This window comes from Ceratotherium simum, chromosome 11, assembly GCF_057802395.1.
Source record: "Ceratotherium simum simum isolate JZ-2026a chromosome 11, ASM5780239v1, whole genome shotgun sequence".
Lineage (NCBI taxonomy): Eukaryota > Metazoa > Chordata > Mammalia > Perissodactyla > Rhinocerotidae > Ceratotherium > Ceratotherium simum.
Window position 1 is genome coordinate 48,074,979 of NC_141910.1, and position 24,715 is coordinate 48,099,693.

General features: G+C 39.3%; 1 protein-coding gene across 18 annotated transcripts in view; it reads right to left on the reverse strand.

The window, feature by feature from the left end:
• Positions 1 to 24,715, reverse strand: part of LTBP1 (latent transforming growth factor beta binding protein 1) — a 384,533-nt gene that overhangs the window by 153,950 nt on the left and 205,868 nt on the right. For all 18 annotated transcript variants that reach the window (XM_087436922.1, XM_087436919.1, XM_087436921.1 and 15 more), the window contains 2 exons: positions 9,618 to 9,720; positions 5,070 to 5,141 (listed from right to left, as the gene is read on the reverse strand). In XM_087436922.1, the coding sequence (XP_087293048.1) occupies positions 5,070 to 5,141; positions 9,618 to 9,720 (175 nt within the window). The remainder of the gene's footprint in view (positions 1 to 5,069; positions 5,142 to 9,617; positions 9,721 to 24,715) is intronic.

The following is a 24,715-nucleotide window of genomic DNA, read 5'->3' on the forward strand; positions in this document are numbered from 1 at the left end:
AAGAGGTCTGAAATGCAAGCTACAACCAGCCAAGCTCTTCATAACCAAAAAGTCCTATGAATGGCTTAGTTACGTGGAATATTAATCAGGACTGGTGAGTCCCAATTCATGACAGAGATACGCTCTTTTATTTTTATTTTTTTTAATAATTTTATTTATTTATTTTTTCCCCCAAAGCCCCAGTAGATAGTTGTATGTCACAGTTGCATACCCTTCTAGTTGCTGTATGTGGGACGTGGCCTCAGCATGGCCAGAGAAGCAGTGCATCGGTGCACGCCCGGGATCCGAACCCAGGCCGCCAGCAGCAGAGCACGCGCACTCAACCGCTAAGCCACAGGGCCGGCCTAGAGATACGCTCTTGAAAAAAAAATGCACATTATCTTTTCTATGGTCCAAATAAAATTCAGTTTCAGATGCACTTTGGGGAGCTTTCTATCTAAAAGGAGCTCTACAGTGAAAGTTTTGGTAATGAGTATTAGGGGGCTCTAATGTATTTGTTTTGTAAATTTATTAAAGCAGAAAACCGGTGTAAAAAAATGGCGCCAAAAGAAAGTGATGTGGACAGCTCTTTCATATTTGCTTTAACAGGCTCATCTGGAGTCAGCTAAAATTCAGCCAGTTGGGAGACTGAATAAAGCAAATTGCATCCTGCTGAATCAAACTGATTTAAATACACTAAATCCAAGGGCAGGAACAATGTCTTATTCATTATTCATCACATATCTTCAGTCTGTAGCTCAGCAGGGCCCTGCCAATTAATGTTTGTGGAATATTGAACGTTTTTAAAAGTTTTCAAGATTATCTATGAAAAAGGAATGTGCATATCGTAGACTATAAAAGTGTAGATATCTTCTAGTTATATATTTTGGCACTGCCCACAGCACCTGGACACAGGCTAAAAATTTGGAAAATAATACTAAGTTGATTTTATACTATAAACTCATGAATGGGGTGATTTTAGTATATCAAAAGAGATATTTGCTTTTAACAAAAGATTTCACTAAATAGATTGGTCCCCAAGTACTTTCAGAAACAAATTCTATTTTTGAAACTTAGATTAACACCTAATTTACGAGCTCATTTATCTCGTGGCAAAGTTATGGCAAGTGAGAGTACTCAGAATGCAGGGAAGCACTGAGCTGTAGAGTAGAGAAGTAGCAAAGGAGGAGTTCCTATTAACACCCTTTTCATGAGGTATTATTTCATTTAATTCTCATTCTACATCAAACCTCTAGCATAATAATCAAATGACAAATGACGAATGCTGCTCTAGATCCACCAGGAAATAAGTGTATTGTTTGTTATGATAAATGAAGCATATTATAACAATTCCATAATGTTGAGGGTAGTGAGGCAGGTTTTAGAGCTCCATGTGTGTATATGCAATAAATCATTCCTTTGAAAAGATAATTGCAGCACTGCTAGAGAGGAGAAAAAAAACAACTTTGAGGGCAATTATTTCAAAGCTCCTCAAATTAACTTGTGCACAGTTGGTTCTTTGTTACTGAGAGCACATTAGTAAAAGTTGTTTCCGGACATTAGTTCACTTAGGTGAAGGAAATAATGTAATTCTAGTTATTAATCACTTTAATTTTAAATGTGCTTTGTAAACTGAGAAGACATTAAACTGTAAGAACAATGTGGAACACACAAGTAATTAGATGCTTAATGCGTTCCTTTTGAAAAACTTCAGGATAACAGAATCAAAAAGTTTCAAGGCTCTAAGAAAATTGAGTGTAGATATGTAATGTGAGAAAGTGCTATTTAATTTTACTAACCCACAATATCACAAAGGGAGTGAAATTAAGTCCTTTTCTCAAAAGCAATTTCAATAGCTTATGCTTAATGAAATCATATTATTTTATGAGTCAATCTTCTCTGTCATGTAATTTAGTGGTGCTTTCTTGAGGCACCACGAAACAGAATTTTCTGTGATACTTCACTCCAGAATCCACGCCAAAAAAGTGTAACATTGTTTTGCAAATATCCTCCTGAGACAAACATAAGCAAGGATTTGGTGTTACTGACCATCAGTGCAATTGACCAAGATGGAACCATTTGATGTGCTCAGTATGAACAAAACTTGCTAAACGTCACTGCATGCCAGCCATACCAGGAGAGGAAAATAAAACAAAACTCAATTATTTCAAGGAGTCTCCATTCTATTTTTATAAAAGAGATAGCAAGTGATTACTTCCACTTCTATAGTGGTATTTTTATGAATATGAACTGTTAGAGATCCTTGAACCAGCTAGCAAAAGGAATATATTAGATAACCATCCTTTCTTATTAAACAAAACCAAATTAATATTAATTGCTTTGATTTCTTTTTTTTTTTATAATTTTGTTTATTTATTTTTTTCCCCCAAAGCCCCAGTAGATAGTTGTATGCCATAGCTGCACATCCTTCTAGTTGCTGTACGTGGGACGTGGCCTCAGCATGGCCGGAGAAGCGGTGCATCCGTCGGTGCGCGCCCGGGATCCGAACCCAGGCTGCCAGCAGCGGAGCACGCACACTTAACCGCTAAGCCACGGGGCCGGCCCTAATTGCTTTGATTTCTATTAGCTCTCACAACAGGTGGCATATCTTCTGTTCTAATTACCTAGCATCTACATTAGTAATATTTTACAGATATATATAAAATGGTAAAGGAGGCCATGCACCACATAGAAACAGAGATGGTTTGGGAGTCAAATCCTGACTGGGCCTCTTAATATCTATGTGATCTTGGGGAAGTTACTTTCTCTGTGTCTCAGTTTCTAATCGGGATTAATAATGTCCAAATCCCACCTCACCCAAAGAAAACATATATATTCTTTATCATTTGACATTCAGAGAAATGACTAGCATCTGACATTCTAGAGAGTATCTAACAATTAGCCATGCAGGATTAGAACAGTGAAGGATAAAAAAGGATCCTCTTCTGTGTGCAGTCTAATGGAGCAAGCAGACATGCCTAATCACAGGGGACACTTCAGGAAACTATGTGTCTAGGGGGTAAAACTTGTGTGACAGCCCAAGATGTCATTTCTTTCTTCTCACACACAGCCTCTATCCCAGGCAAGAGAGTAATGATAGCATCAGAGAACTGGAATGTACCTACAGAGTCATCTAACCTTAAGTACAACACAGGACAGAAATTCCCTGTAGCATCCCTGGTCAACAGTTATTACGTATCTGTTGGATCACATCTATGTGCAGGAAGCTTAGTACTTCCAAAGGTGTTTCACACAGAGTTGGGGTACTCTATTCCACAGAAAAGGTTTGCTTGTAGTTGTTGTCAATATGCCTCCTTGTAACTCCATCCTATTGTCTTTGGCTTTTGAAGCAACTCATAAAATTATGTCTTGTTTTGTAGGGCAGCTAATTAAACATTAAAGGCATATTTACAAACATTTAAAGACATGTTTATAATGCAGCAATTATATTTCTCTTCAGTCTGCACTTGTCCAGGGTAAACAATCTCGTGTTCCCAGGCCCTTCACAAGCTTGGTTGACTTTATTAGCCAAAAGACAACGAACGCCAAACACCCAAACCCCACATTCAGTCTGATTGACAGAGGACAAGGTTGTTACTTCCAATGCCCTGCTCATTCTGCTTCTAACTAACGCATCCTAAAAATGGAGTAGGGCTTTTCATATAGCTTTTTAGCCAAATCTGTGAAAAAATAACTCGGTTTACACTGTAGAATATACATTTAGCCATCTACTCATTCATTTACCCAGTCATTCCTCCATCCGTTTAATACAATCTCTTAATGATATCTTAAATTCTACTGATTCTTAAATAATGTTGATTAATCCATTATTCCCACGTTACTAAGGTTTGCAGATGTTTCTCAAAAAGTGTCTTGGGTGCCCTCTCCTTGAGCATTAACTCTAACTTACCCAGCATTCTTCCACATATGATGAGGGCTTATAACAGTTTAAGGCAAAACTTTTTAAAGGCATGATATACTTAAGTGCATTTCCAAAGAAAATTCTTTAAGTCAGCAAAAGCTCTACAAACGATAAAAGTTCAACAGATGCAGTAGGGAACAGACAATTTACTTGAGAAAATTCTCAGGTAATTAAGATATTCCCTTGACATGAACCATTTTAACAGGGATTAATCTTTTTTTTTGTAACACTATCTTAATCTACTCTGCCCTACAAACACACACTGGTCAAGGACACAGAGCCCCAGACCACATGCTGGCTTCAGTCATGGATTTTGGTTTAATAAGACTCTTGGAGGCTTTTTCTTTATTTCACTGTACCCATATTTCCAAGTTACTAATAACACCTCCCTCCTACACATGTAAGGAGAAATTAGGAGCATTAATTGAACATCGCACAAAGTAACAAACAAAATTTGGTATCACATATGAGTACCAAACTAGGCATTGGTAAACAAACCTGAGTTACAACCTCAGCTCTATTTAGCCACAGAAAAGTCACTTAACCTGTCTGGGCTTGAATGTTTTCATTTGTAAAGTGTAGACACTGGGTTAAATGATCTGAGGCTCTCCCTGCTTGTACCACTCCACTGTATGATTCAAAAGAGACTGAGCCAAAGCACTCAGGGCATTTCACATTTAGCTACAGTTTTACCCATTGCTTAGGAAACGTGTGTTCACTCTGCTATTTAATACCTGAATATTTCAAGGCGGCCAGCAGTATTCTGATGAGAGGAAAAAAGCCGCCAAATCACGTGTCAGCAAAGAAGTAGTACTGCTAGGTACATGTGTGTGCTCATGTGTGCACACACAGGTGCCCATGCATGTACAACAGGTGATGAGCATGGAACCACAGAATGCTCCACAATGTAAACAAATCTCCTGTGGATTTCATCACAAATTAATAGAAGGAAAAAAAGTTCCATCATGTTTAAACGGTAGTGAAGCAATTCTAGCAACCATACACTAAACCTCTATATTTCCTTATAGCTAAATGGAGTGAGCAGGAGGTGGTTCACTGTGTGACCTTCACACGCTGGGCTAACGACCAAACCTTGGCGAAACAACTCAGATTTCTGAAAAGCCAAAACAACTGTTGAGTTCATACCAAGGAATTCAGTTAACCTTACCTTGACAAAAGGTGTTGTTAACCCGCTTATAACCTTGTAGACATTCCATCATTTGGTTATAGCCATGATAAGCTGTAAGGGAAGAAATAATTCTTTGTTATATGCTTAGTTTAAATTCTTAATCCTAAACTACTATATCTGATAACCAAAGCCATTTAAGACATCAGTGGTCTTACTTACTCATTTCTAAGATACCAATTCAATGTACATCCAAATTTCTTTCACATTATCCTTGTTTTTCAGTATACTTCATATTTTGCAATATAGTCCCCATTAGTTAACATAATCAAGATTTACTGACAACTGAAAAAAATCATAAGACTATTTTATATTTTCTTCCAATTTGTGATTTATTATTTATATTACAAAGGATCTATTTCTCCCCACTGATTTGCCACAGGCATTTGAATTTTCTTATCATAGGTAGGGAGACTATATTTCCTGGTCTGCCTGGGACAGTCCTGGGTTATGCTTGTTCATTAATAGCGCTCCATTTCACTCTCAAAAGTGTCCCAGTTTAGACAATAAATTATATGCTTGCCTTAATTATAGGCTCACGTATTCTAGTTATGAGTTGATTCTTACCACTATGAACCTGAAAAGAATAGGTGGTAATGCGAGGAAGCTAGGAGACGTGATCAGTTGTATGGTTCATCACTCAGAAAACTCATCAACGATACAAATGTTGCAGTCACCAATTTATAAACAAAACCCTATTCACTGAAATTTTGACACTCTAAAGTGAGACCTGAGAGACTTTTTGGCATAGTGGATACAGCATTAAGTTCTAGGACCAAGCTGATCTAGGTTCACATCTTGGGTCTGCTTATCAGTAACTCTGCACCCTTGGGAGACAAGCTTCCTGGGTTTCACGTTGCAATTCTGTACCATGGGAGTATTCACATCTACTGAACAGATCAGGGTTGTGGTGGAGTTTAGAGATAATTTATGCAAAATGCCTACCACAGTGCCTGACAAAAGTAAGCACTCACTAAATGACAGAAGTCATTGTTACTTCCTGCAATAAGGTATTCTTTTATTAAGAATAATTTATAAGATAACGAGCCACAGAAAATGGACTGTGATCAAAATAGGATGGATGGTTAGACCACTAAAACAACCTGAACAAGGAGTAAAAAGGCAAAGTTGAAAGTAAAAAGGAAATTTTCCTTTGGAAAATAAAATTATTTTGCCCCTAACACAGGCTCTTTATTCTCATCACTAATGGAACAGTGTGAACATTTACTAGCAATGTACCTCTCCTCCTTCACTTCCTTTCTTTGCCATATTTCCCCTCTCTTCAGGTCCTTCTGAATGCCATAAAACAGTTAAAGTGAGGAGCCTCAGAACAGTGAGTTAAAAGGAGAGAGAGGCTGGCACATGTGGAGTTACCCCATTCAGCACAGTGGCCGAATGTCTAGTCTTGTCCCACATAATGAAGACACTCTGGAGCAGGTTGCCTACAGGGATTGTGGGATCTCTGTCTGTGAATTGTCCAAAGGCAAAAGAGAGAGAATATCTCCTTTAAAAAAAAGTTTCAACAGTCATCTACATCAAGGCAGAGAGCCAGACCAGACGATCTCTTAAAGTCTTCCTCAGTTTAGGATTCAATGTTAATTTTCTTCTAAAAACTTTTAAAGGACAAGTGACTTGTTCATGCTAAGTACATTTTTAGTAGATTACAGACTAATGAAATCATTTGCAGATTTAAAATTAAGTTTTCACAGTAAAAACTGATCGACAATGAAAGGTCTTTCTGTATATGGCTAAACAAAAACTTCAAACATTAAATAAAAGCCATTTGAAAACTGAAGTCTGAAGTACTTTGAGTGAGGAAAAAAAGGCATGGAACACAAAACCATAGCATATAAAGCCAAGGAAAGTCTGCTCTCTTCCAAAACGAATATGATTTAGAGAGTAGTACCAACCAAGGAAAGGAAAGTTTTCAAATGACACAGGAAGAATGTGACCCTGAATGTGTTTCTTGGGACTGAGTCACTTAGAACGGCACAAATGGAGTACATGTCAAAATGTTAACAGTTTACTTCATTAATAATCCACATTGCCCTTCCCAAGTGGAATTGATCTCAATTTTATATATTAAATGAGCCAACATATGAATTTATTTTCATCAGAATTTAGTTAAAAGTGATAGCAATTTTGTACTTTCACATTCTACTTAAATTATTATCAACATTAAAATAGAGTTAAAAAAACCATATAAAGCAGTGAATTTATACCCGTATGATGCAATTCTAGATAAAAATGACAAAAGGACAGGAATAGAAGTTAGGGATTAAGACAAACAAACAAAAGCAGCTATGATTCCCTTTACCCCTAAATTCTGCCTTGCAACTTTGGAATGTGGAAAAGAGAGGCAAAAGAAGAAGCTAGGCAAAAGATACACAGAGAACGGGAGAAATGAAAAAGAAAAATAAGAGATAAGAGGGAAAAAGTATTAGAGAACATCAACTTAGCCCCAAAATAAAGTTGTCAGAACCGGCTTCTCTTTTTTCAGTCCTTAGACCTAGCAGTGGGAAACACTCCACCTTCTGCAATATTCCTACGGAAAACTTACATAGTAAATCAAGGGTAGGCAGTTAAAAAAAAAAAGAAAAGCAACGCTTCTTCAACATTTTAGATATAGACTCTTGTTTCATGATCCAAAAGACTCAACAGCAAATGACAGAGCTGGGAGTCAAACTCAGGTCTACCTAACGCCAAACTCCATGCTCTTTAAATCATACCAAATGTCTCCTAGATATCCCTTTGGTCAGGTTGCCAGAATAATTTTAGGCAAATGGATCTTTCAGTGAGGAAGGACCATCACACTCAACTCATTTGCTGGAAATCCACATTGCAAATCATTATCTACTTAGTGTAGAAAGCCCACTGGGGACATTCTCTCAGTACTGAACGTCCTCATTTGTGTGGCTTTTTCCCCCTAAATGAAGAATTCATTAATTATCAGAAACTGTGGCTGTTTCTGTAAATTGGTTCTCTAAAAAAAGATAGGAGCAACATCAAGAAAATAAGTGAAACTTCAGGCATAAGATTTAGAGAACATGTAAGTTTGAGAGACAAAGGAAGTCCAAATAAGAGATAATCAATTATTACGACGATGGAAGAACAGATAGTATAAGAAAGACATATGGAGTGGTGATTCCAAGATGACAGATTCTAGATTTTTCAGAGAGGTTTAAAAAGCAGTTGAGAGTATCAATCAAATCAATATATGTTTAAGAAGAGTAAATAAAAATTATACAATCAAAGCAAATGAAAAATTCCTTGCAGAATAAAGTATAAAAAACAACTATAAAAATCTTCAGTTATAGAAGGCAAAGGAAGATGACAGAGAAAAATATCACTTGCTTTCTTGGCAGAAACGTGATGAATAAGTGTAAAAAAAAAAAAAACTCGAAACAAGTTACCTCTGCCTTTCAAAAAAATATTTATTAGAGGTCAGTAATCCAGAGTTAACGCTATATTAAAAAACTAAAAATACAAACTATAATTGAGAAGGAAGTAACAGAAAGATGTAAATCTGGATTTACTCAAATCAACAGGTTCTGAAAAATAGACTTTATAGACCAAAGCATGCAAGTATCAATACAGATTCATGTCGCTGAGAACTATTATAATATAAAAGTAGTGACTGAGAAGAAAAGGGAAAATACGGTGTCCTAGTGAGTATAAATTTCTCTTTCACAAATCAGCCATCAATCATTTCTCCACTTTAGCTTTTTTTAAAGTGAAATTTGAAAACTTCCAGTATAAGAAAAACTACAACAGGGCCAGAGAGAGAGAGAGAGAGAGAGAGAGAGAGAGAGAGAGAGAGAGAGAGAGAGAGACTACAACAAAAGTTGTGGCTATTAATAAAATTCTCATTTAAGGAATTTACCCTGAAATTCTCATTTAAGGAATTTACCCTAAAAAATAACAACTGCACTGACTTTTTTAGGATTTGAAACATTTATTATTTTTTAAAGATATCTTATTTTCTCCTTACCTGAGCAAAAAAGAGCCCATTTTAGTTTATCACCTCTTAAAAGATTTTTTTTTAAGTAAGTAATCCAACTGGAGAAGGCAAATGACAACTGGGCTTATCATTTGAGGGGCCGGCCCTGCTAGCATAGCAGTTAAGTTGACGCACTCTGCTTTAGCAGCCCAGGGTTCGCAGGTTCAGATCCTGGGTGCAGACCTACACACCACTTATCAAGCCATGTGGCAGCGTCCCATATAAAGTAGAGGAAGATGGGCACGGATGTTAGCTCAAGGCCAATCTTCCTCAGCAAAAAAGGGATGACTGGCAACGGATCTTAGCTCAGGGCTGATCTTCCCCAAAAAAGAAAGAAAAAAGACAAAAACCAGAATTGATACAAAAGCTTTCTCAGACTTGCAAGCTTGCTGGAAAAGCAAATTATAGCACTATGTTCTAGAATTCAGTAAGAGTTCTTTTAAAGTCTAATGTCTCACAATTAAAACAGTAATCACAAGGAAATAGATACGCTACATTAACCTGCAAAGGAATGATGAAACGTCACTTACACGGCTTCTTGGGGCACTTCAGGCATTTGTTAAAGCCCCAGGAGGTACCCACGGTTCCACAGCAGTCCTCCTGCTTTGAAAGGCCAGGGAGCGCTTTGCCACACTGCAATGATGAGGTAGGAAATACGAAGGTTAACTGAGCGCACAATGCCCAGCTCCGGAGCACTGCTGGGCTTCACAGTCACATTATTAACGAGCTCCTTTGTTATCGACACAATTAGAGAGGAAAAACAAAACTTCTAAAACTTGGAAACAAAACATCAGAACAGAATCAATATGACACTAAAACGAACAAGCATATTCTAAGAGCTTCTTGGCAATTTTAGAGCCTTATGAAAATCTGTCACTGCTCAAAGCACTTTATAAAACTTAAGTTTTCAATGGCTTTTTTTTCTTAATAAGAACTTCAACACTTAAAAGAGCAATATAAACTTTCTGAATCTCTGCCGTGGATCATCAGGGAACAGAATTATAAGAGGGTGGCATGTGTGTAAACCCTGAGAATGTGGCACAGGTCCCATCTACAAGTGGCTTTCAGTCTCCCTATAACACCAAGGCCTGGGCAGGAACAGGACAGGAAAGGACAGTACAAGAAATGATCATCGGCTGAGCCAGATCAGCTCTGGCAGAAAGGAGGGCTCCAGGCAGCCAAGCGGTCTGACCCAGGAAGGTCAGCCAAGCTGAGAAGGCGCGCGCTGGCAAGTTTAAGCAAGGCCAGCAGACAGAAGAGCCAAGCTTAGAGGCTGTTGGAGCAACATGAGTTAATCAATCAAACGTAAAGACTCATCTCATCTCCTGATTAATCACAAGAGGTCAGAAGAAGCTGAGAGGCAGGGGCCTGAAGTTAGACCAACTCAATAGGGTTGGGAAAGGTCTAGGAAAACAGATCCTGCTCTGTGTACAGACCCCAAGGCCAGTCGTGCAGGGAGGGCCACCTGACTCTCCATCCCCACTCTGTAGGTTAAGCCCAGCCTCCAGATCTAAGAGGTCATTCTGCCTTCCTCTACCTCAACCTCTACAAAATCCTCCCAACGGTTTCCAGAGCCATCTTTCCAAAGACTAATCTGATCACATTACTACTCTGATTAAAACCTTCAGTGACTCTCCACTGTCTGAAGACTGCAAACTCCCCAGCATGATAATTAATGTCTTTCCTATTCCTGCCTTAGACAATATTTTTTACTTTCTTTCTGTCCCCTCCACCTCGGTACATCCATCTTTCCGATACGCCAAGGGACCCCTTATTTTCTGAACAAACTATGTCTTTCCAAAAGCTCTTTCTTCTCTCTGGAATAACCCTCCTTTTTCCTTTGCCCAGATTAACTTTCTTTATCCCGTAAGCCCCAGCTCTGAAGAATTGTCACTGCGAAGCCTCATGTCTCCTTAGCTTCAGTGAGTTCTTTCCTCCTCTTTGCTGCACAGCACTTTCTACACAGTGCCACTGCCTCTGCTATGCATTTTAATTAAATACAAATGTATCTTATTTCTCTTTATATCCCACTACACAGTATACATGGCAAACGCTGGATGAATGCTGAATGAATGAAGGAAGGAAGGAACAAACAAACTAGTTGCAGTCCACCCAGGCGAGCAGTGGCTCTGTGAAAACCAACGGAAATCAGCAGACACGCCCAGGCCAGCTGGCGGAATACAATGACACCACTGGGCAGGTGGTGACCCTTAGAAGAGCAGCAGACAGTAGATACCAGTCACCTGGCAGGCCTCCAGGGACAGTACTTCTTTCCAGCTGGGTCCAGGCATGCAACATTCTGAATGCGGCTCTAAGTAACTACATGTCCAAATTGTAAAACAAAACGAGAGAAGGTCCAGTACAGTTAATGAAGTTTAGTTACATCATAGCTTTGAAGTCCTTAGGTTTTTAAGGCTTTTAATAATTTTGACAGGATGTTGTGTGCTCTCCAAAAATAGCATATGATGAGATGGGGAGATGAGAGAGGATGAGACAGGGAGGGAGGGTGAACACACGAACAAATGAGAACCTGAGAGAAGAAAGGCACGTACTGCCTGGATTCAGGTAGTTCCCAGACTCCTCCAGCTTAATCACAGAAGGCTTAAATCTGAAATATGAAGCACGGAAGAAGGAACAACGCTCTAGGCATAAGACTGGAAACAAAATGATTATGTTAAGAACACAGAGGGCTCCACTGTTGCAATCTGCTGCCAAAACGTGCTTAATGTTTATTTCCAGTTTTATCAATCAGATTTATGTAAGACACCAGTGCACATCATATGTAGATCATTTTTGTACCAGACTCTTTAGGTTCTTCTCTTAAGCAAAACTCTCAACACTCACTGATTTTATATGCTCAAAATTTTAGTAGCAGTTAAAATCCAATTTTCACCTTGGATTTCTAGAATGTTTTATTTGGTAGGGAAAAAATAAATCATTTCTCTCTACCAGGTCTCAAAAAAGGTACAAGGTTTTCATTACAGTATTCAGACTGCTTTATCCCATGGCTTTGTTTTTGCAGGTCCACAGCCAAGAGCAGCGCTAGCCATCCAAATAGATTAAATAAATGGTGGCGTAGGTGGTACCACAACACTGTGTGTTCTTCTCAAAACTGGGTCTGTACAGCATGAGAATAGACTGCAAGGCATGAAGTTAGGCTTATAACAAGGCACAAAGTTTCATGTATGCCCCTTTAGTTATTTAACTATGAAGAGACTTCAATGTATAGCCAGAAACTCCACCAGAGAGATCCTTGTGGCGATATGCAGGGCTCTCTCACAAGAGTCAACCCAAAATCACAAGAGTCAACCCAAAAACACTAAGTCTTACCTGTGTGTAGAAGTATCTAGAGGAAAGGAAGGTAGAAAAAGGATTTTCTCTTCTCCACACCAAAAGGCCATATTGGAGAGAACCACATAGAATAGGATGTTACAATTCGGCAGGTCCTTCTCTCAGACTGGTAGATTCTGCTTCTCCATAAGACATAATCACATGGACATAGACCAATTTTGCCTAACCACACTTTCATGCCCAGACTGAGGTGATTTTTACAAGTTAAAGACACAAATGGAATTTCTCCTATGTGAATCATTCACCACATTCTCAGAGAAAGCCTGTCTCATTTCAAGCCATATCTTATGTATAAGCCATCTAGGAGAAATGTGCTAAATTTACAACCCAATATTGAGCTATTTCAAGTCAGAAGGAAAAATCTATCCTGTCAAATGAGCAATGTGCTATATAGCTCCTCAATAAGTTCATACAACCTCGGGCTGCAGATTAGGGGACACTATAATCCCATACATCCATGCTAGGATTCCCTAAATTCTTGACCCACCTAGAGCAGTGCAAACAGAACAATGAAGATTCTGGCAACAAGGTCCTGTGAATATCAACTGAAGAAGGCAGAGATAAGACGACTATGTGTAGCTATGATGGCAGAGTTCAGATATGATAAACAAGCTTGTTGCCTGAAGCTAGTTGCAAGATGAAGGTATTAGCAGGACTAACAGCTGCAAATCATAGGAAGAGAGGATTCAACTCATAAAGCAAAAGACCTTTACAACAGTTAATGCTCCTCAACAGTGGAAGATGCTGCCGTCTTCACTAGGAATAGAGGCTAGAGGACCATCTCTCAGGAATGCCCAGGATATGAAGTAGACAACTCATGATTTCTGCCAAGTCTAGGATTCTGTGTTCAATATAAACGGATAGGCTGCATTTCTCAATTTAGGAAATGCAAATTACTGCACACTAGAGCCAATCTCAAGTACTTCTGTTGCTCTCACATCTATAATAGGACCATGTCTGGGCAAATGCTTCCTAACCATCTCCTGTGGCTTATCTCTTCTGTTTTATCAACATCTCCAGAGATGCTCACCCCAGTCTGAGCCTCCTCCTACAGGATTTATGCAAACGAAATGGAAAAGAGAAAACAAATAGAGCTACTCCCAGTCCTAATTCACCAGTGCACTGACCAACATTCTTAGAAGACTCATTGACCCTTCCTATCTTTATTAGCACTAGGCCTCAGTAGGTAAGGCTATTTAAAAATCATTACAATTACTCCATGAATGTTTATGTTATCACTTTTACAACAAAAAATTATTACGAGCAATAGTGTGAAAACTTTTAATTTTTAAACATTGTCAAGAATTAACAGATTGCAGGATAATGTACTTTTCTAAATCTTGGCCTAATTGAGAATACTTATCTGCAGACTTCAACCTCAGTTTTGATGTAATATGGCACTTTCCTGACACTCCAAGTGAAGCTGTGATCATAGTTTTATTAGGTCTCCCTATAAGTATATGATCTAGAATGATAGTTCAAAACTTATCATTTGGCAACCAAGGCTTACACATTTTTTGTCAATTAAAAATTCACCTCTGAAGAGCTGTACACGGAAAACTATAAAACATTGCTGAAAGAAATTGAAGAAGACACAAAGAAATGGAAAGATATGCCATGCTCTTGGATTGGAAGAATTAACATAGTTAAGATGTCCATACTTCCTAAAGCCATCTATAGATTCAATGCCATCCCTATCAAAGTTCCAACAACATTTTTCACAGAAATAGAACAAAGAATCCTAAAATTTATATGGAACAACAAAAGACCCCCGAATAGCTAAAGGAATCCTGAGAAAAAAGAACAAAGCTGGAGGTATCACACTCTCTCATTTCAAAATAGTAACCAAAACATCATGGTACTGGCACAAAAACAGACAAACAGATCAATGGAATAGAATTGAAAGCCCAGAAATAAACCCACACATCTATGGACAGCTAATCTTTGACAAAGGAGCCCAGAACACACAATGGAGAAAGAAAGTCTCTTCAACAAATGGTGTTGGGAAAACTGGATAGCCACATGGACAAAAATGAAAGTAGACCCTTACCTTACACCATACACAAAAATTAACTCCAAATGGATTAAAGACTTGAGTGTAAGACCTGAAACTATGAAACTTCCAGAAGAAAACATAGGCAGTACGCCTATGTTCGACATCGGTCTCAGCAACATATTTTCAAGCACCATGTCTGACCGGGCAAGAGAAACAATAGAAAAAATAAACAAATGGGACTACATCAAACTAAAAAGCTTCTGCACAGCAAAGGAAATCATCAACAAAACAAAAAGACAACCTAACAATTGGGAGAAGATATTTGCAAACCATACATCTGATAAGGAGTTAATCTCCAAAATATATAAAGAACTCATGCATCTCAACGACAAAAAAACTACCAACCCAATTAAAAAATGGGCAAAAGACCTGAACAGACATTTCTCCAAAGAAGATATACAGATGGCCAACAGACACATGAAAAGATGTTCAAAATAATTAACTATCAGGGAAATGCAAATCAAAACTACAATGAGATACCACCTCACGCCCGTCAGAATGGCCATAATTAACAAGACAGGAAACACCATGTGTTGGAGAGGATGTGGAGAGAAGGGAGCTCTCATACACTGCTGGTGGGAGTGCAAACTGGTGCAGCCACTATGGAAAACAGTGTGGAGATTCCTCAAAAAATCAAGGCTAGAACTATCATATGATCCAGCTATTCCACTGCTGGGTATTTATCCAAAGAACTTGAAAACACCACTGCATAAAGATACATGCACCCCTGTGTTCATTGCAGCGTTATTCACAATAGCCAAGACTTGGAAGCAACCTGAGTGCCCATCAAGGGACGAATGGATAAAGAAGATGTGGTATATATACACAATGCAACACTACTCAGCCATAAGAAATGACGAAATCCAGCCATTTGTGACAACATGGATGGACATTGAGGGTATAATGCAAAGTGAAATAAGTCAGAGGGAGAAGGTCAAATACTGTATGATTTCCTTCATTAAGTAGTAGATAATAACAACAATAAACAAACACATAGAGACAGAGATTGGATTGGTGGTTACCAGAGGGGAAGTGGGGAGCGAGGAGGGCGAAAGGGATAATTTGGCACATGTGTGTGGTGATGGGTTGTAATTAGTATTGGGGTGGTGAACATGATGTAATCTATGCAGAAATAGAAGTATAATGATGTACACCTGAAATTTATACAATGTTATAAACCAATGTTACTGCAGTAAACAAACAATTTTAAAAAAAAATTCACCTCTGGAGTTACTTCAGAGATGAACAATAACTTGAAGAGGTTGTGATAAATATTGGAGTGTGGTTTCATGAGATTCAATTTTCATACCTTAAAATCACTGGTACCCATGATATCCTCATTTCAAGAATGTTTCCCGCACTATGCCAGGTTCTGGGGAAGGAAGACCCAGCCTTAGGGAAAAGAAAAGAGTGCTGGATTGGAACCATTAGACCTGGATCTAAATCCCAGCTCTCTCAGATGAGCAGTGAAATGTTCAATAAATCGTCCAGCCTACTCTTGGCTAGTAAGGGACAATGGGACAAAAAGCCCAACTTCAAAGGACTGCGGTAAGATTAAATGAAGCAGGTCCAAGCAGGGCTGCCTTTATCCCATTAGTCCCTGTGTGGAGACTAGAAAAAGGTGACCTTTTGGGATGTCTTCTGCACCAGGACATAGCATTTGGTAAGAAGAAAATGGGCTGGATCACCATCCGTCCTCCTCAGCTTGAGCCTGTGTGGGTACAATCTATAAAGTGTTAAAGTACTGGCCAATTGCTAGGCTCTCAGGATACATTTATTAAAAGAGTTCACAGGGCCGGCCCCGTGGCTTAGCGGTTGAGTGCGCGCGCTCTGCTGCTGGCGGCCCGGGTTCGGGTCCCGGGCTCGCACCGAGGCGCCGCTTCTCCGGCCATCCTGGGGCCACGTCCCACGTGCAGCAACTGGAAGGATGTGCAGCTATGACATACAACTATCTACTGGGGCTTTGGGGGAAAAAATAAATAAATAAAAATTATAAAAAAAAAAAAGAGTTCACATATTTCACTAGTAAAAGGACTACTCCATGAAGATGGCCACCATGTCAAGGACCCACTATTTAGTCTTACTATTTAAGACATTTAAAAACGATAATATTGAAATATTCTTATGAATTATCCTTATCACACATATGTAACTCATTTTATTTTGTTATCAGGAACCAGTATACAATAAAGTATAAAATACTTTGAGTTTGAATAAAGAACGTTTTCCAAAGAGAATAAGGCACTGGAGCCAAAGGAACAAATAAACAAAACAAAGTGTTAAAGTAATACAGATTTTTAAAATGCTCCTAGAGATTGCACTTAAGTAAAACATGAAAGGAGAAAGAAGGCTGATTCATTGCAACTCTTACAAGAGTATGCAGGACTGTGTTTAGGCAAGAGCTGAAATAAGGCAGTGACTCAATGGCTGGACTGGGGAGAGAGATTCCAATGAGATGGAGCAGCTCTAGCTAAGCCCAAGACTGACTACCAACCGGGAGGGACCCCAGGGCGGGTATGTGGGGAGGGAAGGACAGAGGAAGGCAGGCCAAATACGAAGGAACAGAGAGGGTGGGTGGGGAAAGTCAGAGAATGAGGTGGAGCTAAGCAATGGAGAATTTTCCAAATTTGGGATTTGATTTGTGGTTGGATATCAAAATTAATCAGGGGACAGGGGAAAGGAAGCATCACAGCTCCTTTTCCCCAGAAAAGTTTTGGATTGCTTCCAGTGAAACATTTGGTATCTTTGAAGTAATGGCAAACACAGAAATATTGATCAAGAGAAGGAGGAAGAGGAAAAGATTAAGTGTTTTTATAAAAGCATAGTTTTCTACATCTGGTAGTTCCCCTCACTAGTAAAAAAAAAAAAAAATTGAGATGTATATCATTCATGAGGAAAAAGGGAATAAATTATATTTAAGGTCAACATGATCAGTAATCAGAGGACCAAAATATGAAATTGGATAATTATTAAAGGCCCATTGTTTATACTTCTCCTCAAAGAGCAGAAAGGAGCTTTTAAGTCCAGCACAAATGATCTCTTTCCCCAACAAATACTGTCCCTAAGAAGAAAAATCCCAACATAAGGCAAACTCCCAGGCATCTCCATGTCTGGCAGAGTTATCGCTTTAGGAATGTGAAACTGACCTCTCCACATAATCATATTCCCTGTGGGCCCATTGCAAAGTAGTGTAAAGACGACCCATAACTGAGTAAATGGCAAGAACACAGCTTTTGAAGTTGGACCAACATAGATCCAAATCCTAACTTTACCAATTACCACCTACCTGACCATGGGCAAAACTCTCAACCTCTGTCTATTTCCTCCTCTATAAAATGGAACTAAAAATGTCTATTTTCACAGAGCTCTCAAGAAAACTGAGACAACACATGTGAGACAGATTCTACATGAGATAGCCAGATGGCCATCACACACTCAGCTTGCAATCAATATTAGACCCTTCCTCCAGGCCCCTCTTTTAAAAACCTGGACTTACCTAACTAATGACCAAGTAATCTAACAGTTACTCGATATACAATGTCCCAGATCGATACAACTTATGGAAAAGAGATGTGTAAAAATAAGTAAGTTAGATCTAGAAATAAAAAAAGAAAAAAGATATTAAGATTTTGCTAAAAATGTTCAGATTTTTACAAAAGTGCTCTGGCTTGTAAAGAAATGGTCAGGGAATAAATGCTGCCAAGAGTTTGTAATTTCACGGATTTCATTTTTAACTCTAATCAAGAAGCACAACATAGCATGTCACTGAATTACAATAATTCAACCAGTTGATATCAATGTGCAAGCAGCAGACGATTTCACTTTGGAAGCATCAAGATCCTTCTTGTCATGTGCCATGTCTTGTCACCAGAGGACCAAGACCACGAAGAGCCAAAACAGTGGAGCCCACTCTGCATCTGCTCCCCCCAAGCATGACAGGTCCCAGAGAATATATCCGTCCTTTCATGTTCAGCTGGTGGTATGGACTGAAAGTTTGTGTGCCCTCCCCCCAAATTCATATGTTGAAGTCCTGACCCTAATGGGATGGCATTAGAAGTGGGGCCTTTGGGAGATAATTAGGTTTAGATAAGGTCATTAGCGTGCAGCCCTTGTGATAGGGTTAGTGTCTTTATAAGTAGACGAAGAAAGACCAGAGCACACTCTCTCTTTCTCTGCCGTGTGAGGACCTAGCGAGAAGGTAGCCAACGACAAACCAGGAAGAGAGCCCTACCAGGAATTCAATCTGTGGGCATCTTGATCTTAGACTTCCAATCTCTAAAACTATGAGAACATATTTTGGTTGTTTAAGCCACCCAGTCTATGGCATTTTGTTATGGAAGCCCAAGCCAACTTATACAGATAGCTATGGTTTCTTGTGAATCCTCCACTCCCAGAAGAGATGGCCTAAGAGCCAGGATGGAATAGTAGAAACAACATTGGAGTAGGAACCAGAAAGCCTCAGTTTTAGTCTTCACCTACCACAAACTCAATATAAGACGTGAAGCAAATTAGTTTACCTCTCTGGACTTTAGCTTCCTCATCAATAAAATTTTAAGGATAGACTGATTGCTAATATTCATTGAAGTACCTAAATTCTATGATTTTATGAAAGTTCTAGTACAGGGGTGAGAATAACCAGGGAGCTATGGTGGAACGGTGTCCAGTGTCAGGGCAATCCTGTGAAGGTCAGTGTTCCTTAAATGTTCCCCTGCCAGGTTGTATCAGCCTGCCAGGTTGATACACTAGATTCCATGATGCCACATGTTTCCTAATCCTAACATCACACCCTGACCTAGACCAACTTGATCAGTGATAACCAGGAGGCGCCTCCTCTTCTTGACCCTTCCTCTTACCCACCCCTTTCCTGCTAGCCTGTATTCACAAATAGGGCTGCTCTATCTTCCTGAAAATAGTCATGGCTCTTAACTCCTTCTCAGATTGTAAGAAATAAATATAATGAATGATAGATGATTATCAATAGGCAAAATATCAGAAACTATTCAAGATGGTCATGAAATGCAGATTTTGCATATCGTGACTTGTGACCCATTACAAAGTCACATTATGGTCTATCAACCCACACTGCACAAGTGTCCCATAAATTATTCCACCTGTTCAATTGTTATGCTCACCTCCACCCACACCCAGAAGCACCTTATTCCAATGTTCTGGCAGAAAACTTTGAGGTATTCTGGAGAACAGAAGCTACACCCAGAGTACGATGAATCTGGTTGAGGAATGTGAATCCTGTTTTTGGAAATCTTGGACTTCTTTTCATCAGGCCAGAATGAGGTCCCTTACGGGGAAAGTTCTCACTGTATGTAACGGTTTGGATTAACCCAAGCTTCTGTCACAGCTCTTCCTTGTTCCTATCACCAATCTTTTCACTATAATATAAACACATCTCCACTCCGGCAAAATGACTTCTGCCCATCTTCTGAGCAAAACAGTGTTCTTCAAGCCTCTGGACCAACTACGGCTCCAAATTAAACTTGAAAACCTCGTGAGAGCTCTTCAATGTCCATGTAACAGAACATTAAATATGTTTATATCTATGTGCCAATAAGAAAGAGGGTCCAAATCCCTGAACCCTATCACCAATGCAACTAGAACAACATATTTGATCAACTTGTTCTGAAGGCCCATCATCATAAAGGAGAATATTGTACGATGGAGCACTGGCAGGATAACAGGCATTGTCTCATAAGAAGAAGAGGAAAACACTTAAATACTTCCAGATTTTCTAAAAGAACTTGTAAAAAATTTTCTTTGGCTTGAGCAGAACATTCTTTATAGGCAAGGTTTTTTTTTTAAAGTCCACCCAGCTTTCTTTTATTAGAGTAATTAAAACAATGTTAGGCATTTGGGGTATCTGATATAACCATAATCCTCTGATATTTCAGGCTATTGATTTTACAAAGTATCTACTGTGACTAGGGCATTAACTGCTGGAAATGTATCCACATTGATTTCTGACAGTGTATTTGTTTAAAGCCTGCTGAAGCCAAATAAGGGCTTCAAGGAATTCCAGACAACTACTTTAGTTTATGAAACGGTATTTTAAAAGTTACACTAAGGCAAAAATGGTTTTAAAGTAACATACAGGGGAAAAAAATTCTTAAGCGTGAAACTTATGATTCTACTTGACATCTTTTCTAAATAAACGATCAAATTTGGGCTGCCTATTTTTCCCACCTCTAAAATGATTTGAGCATTTCAACAGTCAAGTCTACAAGGTTGTAATATGTGTGCCTTGCTATTCTTAAGTTGCAAAAATAATTAAGCATTGTCATGATTATATTCTGACATCATAATTCCCGTTAGCCTTTCCTTGCAGCAAAACAACACAAATCACATCATAAATCCTAGTACTAGACGGTGAGATGATGAAATTTATCCTATTACCAAGGATGTGTCTAAAAAGACTCATGTTAAGGGAGGAAATAAAGATGAGCATACAGGCATGGTTATTATTACTATGGTAACCAGATCCTAAATGATGAACATAAAGACCTATTTTTCCCAATGCTTATTTCTACAACTGTATTGAGAGACATTTTCTATATTAAGCTTCACTGCTTGTCAGTCTCCTTTCTGTCTATGTAGAAAGGAACAAAGGAAGAAAAAACATTTTGGGCCTCATAGCACTATGCAAATTGTAACACATGCCTCATTTGGCTAAGCTTTCAGTTTTTCTGCATCTCATCCAAATACACAGAACTCAAAACTAATAATTACCTACAGTTTGGTTGCAAGTAGTATAGAAAAACTGAATGCCACAAATCATACTAACAGGTTTCTTTAGTTCCCTGCAAGCAGAGAACCACGTCTCTCTTGACCATTATTCTACCACTTGTGGTGGGAACATTTACTACTCACCAAGGAACCACTTGCTTCCCCACATGTCCTGGCTCCCTAACTGTATTAGCCTGCTTGGGCTGCCATAACAAAATGCCATAGATTCAGGGGCCTAAATAACATTCATTTTCTCACAGTTCTGGAGGGTCAAAATCCAAGATCAAGGTACCAGCATGGTCGGTTCTGGTGAGGACGCTCTTTCCAGCTTGTAGGAGGCTGCCATCTTGCTGTGTCCTCAACATGGCAGAGTGAGCTCTCTGGTGTCTCTTCTTATAAGAACACTAATCCTATCATATCAGGGCCCCACCCTTACGACCTCATTTAATCTTAATTACCTCCTTATAGAGATTTTATCTCCAAATATAGTCACATTGGGGCTTAAGACTTCAACATATGAATTTTGAGGGGGCTACAATTCAGTCTATAGCGCTAACAGTTAGGTGGGGCTGTGTGACTCATTCTGTAAATGGGCTGTGGAAAAGTAATGAGTGGGGCCGGCCCGTGGCTTAGCGGTTAAGTGCGCGCGCTCCACTCCTGGCAGCCTGGGTTCGGATCCTGGGCGCGCACCGAGGCACCACTTCTCCGGCCACGTCCCACATACAGCAACTAGAAGGATGTGCAGCTATGACATACGACTATCTACTGGGGCTTTGGGGGAAAAAAAAAAGGAGGCAGATTGACAATAGATGTTAGCTCAGAGCTGGTCTTCCTCAGCAAAAAGAGGAGGATTAGCATGGATATTAGCTCAGGGCTGATCTTCCTCACACACACAAAAAAAAGTAATGAGTGTCCCTTGAAGTACTTCCCTTCCCTGCTCTAAGAATTGAGGAGGCCATGTGCCATGCTGCGATAGCACAGCAGTAACATGGAGGAACCACCATCAAGCCTGAGTCCCTGAGAGATATTAGCACAGAGCCCCCTGCTTACCTGTTAGACATCTAGGGCATACAAAATGTAAGCTTTCGTCATCTTTATTACTACAGCACAAGCTAGCCTAACCTGACTGATGCTAATATATTTACTGACTACTCATCTGGGCCCAGCACTGAGCTTAGTTCTTAAGTGGCCCTGCCCTCATGAAAAGAACAACCTGGTGAGAAAGACTGGATTCTAAATGCAGGAAGAGTTCAGGAAGGAGAGCACAATGTGGGTTGAAGAAGGACTGGAAGGCTTTCTGGAGAAGCCAGTACTTGAGAGGAGTCTCTCAAGTCAGAGAGGATTTGAGAGATCATTCTAGGTACGTACTGACTATATTTGATGTTTCCACAGTTGATTTTGTCCATAGATTCTGTGCATATGTTAGTTAGTATCAGTGGCGTCTAAGACTGTGAAAAAGAAGAAAGATGTCAAAATCTCACTGGCAGAAGACTGCAGGGCTATAGGAGGCTTTGGTAGCCTTCTCAACCAAACCAATTATTTGAAAAACGAAGAAACTGAGAGTCAGAAATATGAAGAGTTTGCTAAAATGGAAAAAGAGTTATGGAGTTGGAAATACCAACACAAGCTAGTTCCCTACCTCTCTGAGCCTCAAGTTTCACTTAAGTAAATGGGAGACAAGACTACCTACTTTTCCTTGTTTTGAAGTTGGTTTGACAGTCAAGTAAGGTCATAAATGTGAATGTTCTCTATCAGCTATCAATTTTATAAAAATACGCCATCTTATTAAGAGGCCTACCCAAAAGCTACAGAATGTTAAGACCACAGTCTTAACAATCCCATTAAAGCTTACACATTCTAAACCAGTCCTTTTCAAAGTGGTCACCTTGAAGCCATGGCTTTGTTCAAATATTTGTTCAAATATTTACAAGTCCTCTGTTTCGATTTTAGAATTCTTTCAGGACTGAAGACATTATTTTAAATATCCTCAATGGTGGCAAATCCCTGCTCACTGAATTGGAAGCTTTCAGATTCATTAAGAATACAGTAAATGAGTGAGCTGCAGAAGATCAAAGAAAGACTAATATTCTCGTGCAGCTCATAAACTAGTTTTAAACAATTCCTTCAAAACAGAAATTTCAAAACTGCACAACAGCATTATCACTAGAATAAATGCACAATCTCCTAAAGAGATCTCACCGTAACAGAATATCCAATATTATATATAAATTCTTTTATACACAAAAGGGGACAAGAGAAAAAAAAATGGGAGGTCAAGAAAGAAAAAGAAACAGTACTATCATCATTGTGGGGGAAGGTGCAGGACGGAGTAGGGGAATCATTTTGTCATCTCTTGACATAGGGCAATGTTGCTTTTTTCACTACAATTTCATGGGTCAGATTCCAGAGGATTGGAGATTTTTTTTTAGTAAACCAGATGATTCCACTTCATTTTAGTAAATCTCAATTTCAAGGGATCATGTAGACAAAGCCAAGAAACATCATCAGATCCTAGAAATACCAGCTGTGACTCTAAACCTTCTTGTAATGTATAGAACCTAAATCAACCATCAATTCAAGCCATGATCTCTTAAAGCTACTTCCAACGTGCTCAGAACTGTCATCTTCAAATGTAATGACCACAAAATCTTGCCACTTTGCCAATATCAGAAGTACGTAACATGCTTCCACTCTGAACTGCCCCGTAATTATTCTCAATGCCTATTCCTCTGCAAAAACAGGAGTCTAATTATTAATAGGTATATTATTTTAGTGAGCTCTAGACGTATAAAATATGGAAATTTGATATTCCTGTCATGATAAAGGCATTTTCATTGCCAATAAAATGAAAAACATCTGAGAGGAGGGGCTTGGGAAGGACCAAAGCAGCATAAACTTGCTTGTCTATTAAACAGGTCAGGGTAAGTGAACCCTTGAAGCTGACATACTCTTTGGTGCCCAAAAGACATTGGCCTGGGTAAAGACTGGATATTAGGTAGTCGGAAGGGTAATGTCTGGGTCATCAACCACTCTCTGAAGCACTCTACTTCAGTTCTAAGAATCTATATTTTGATTATCCTAATGTCTCAGACTCACATTCTCAATCCAAGTAAAACTAGCAGTTCTCCTCACCACTGGCAACAGCCCAGTGACATGCAGACGTGTTCTCTTTCACATGCGGCTCTTTTCCCCTTTGGATCTTATCCCTCTCTTTATTGATCTTCTTGACTCCAACAAAAGGGCCCCTGCACGCAGTCAATCTGGCAGAGGTTGCTGGAGCAAGACCTGCCAATGCTGCAGAGCTCCAGGCACCCATCACTGAGACATGTGTGACACCTTCAACGATACCTCTGCTGCTGACACAGGTAAGGTTTGGCAAGGATGGCCATTTTAGAGCCACTGGAGACAACCAGACTCACTAACACTCAATTAAATATTTCTAGATTATGCCAAAGGAGTATTTGAGCGGGACACTGAAGAAAAACC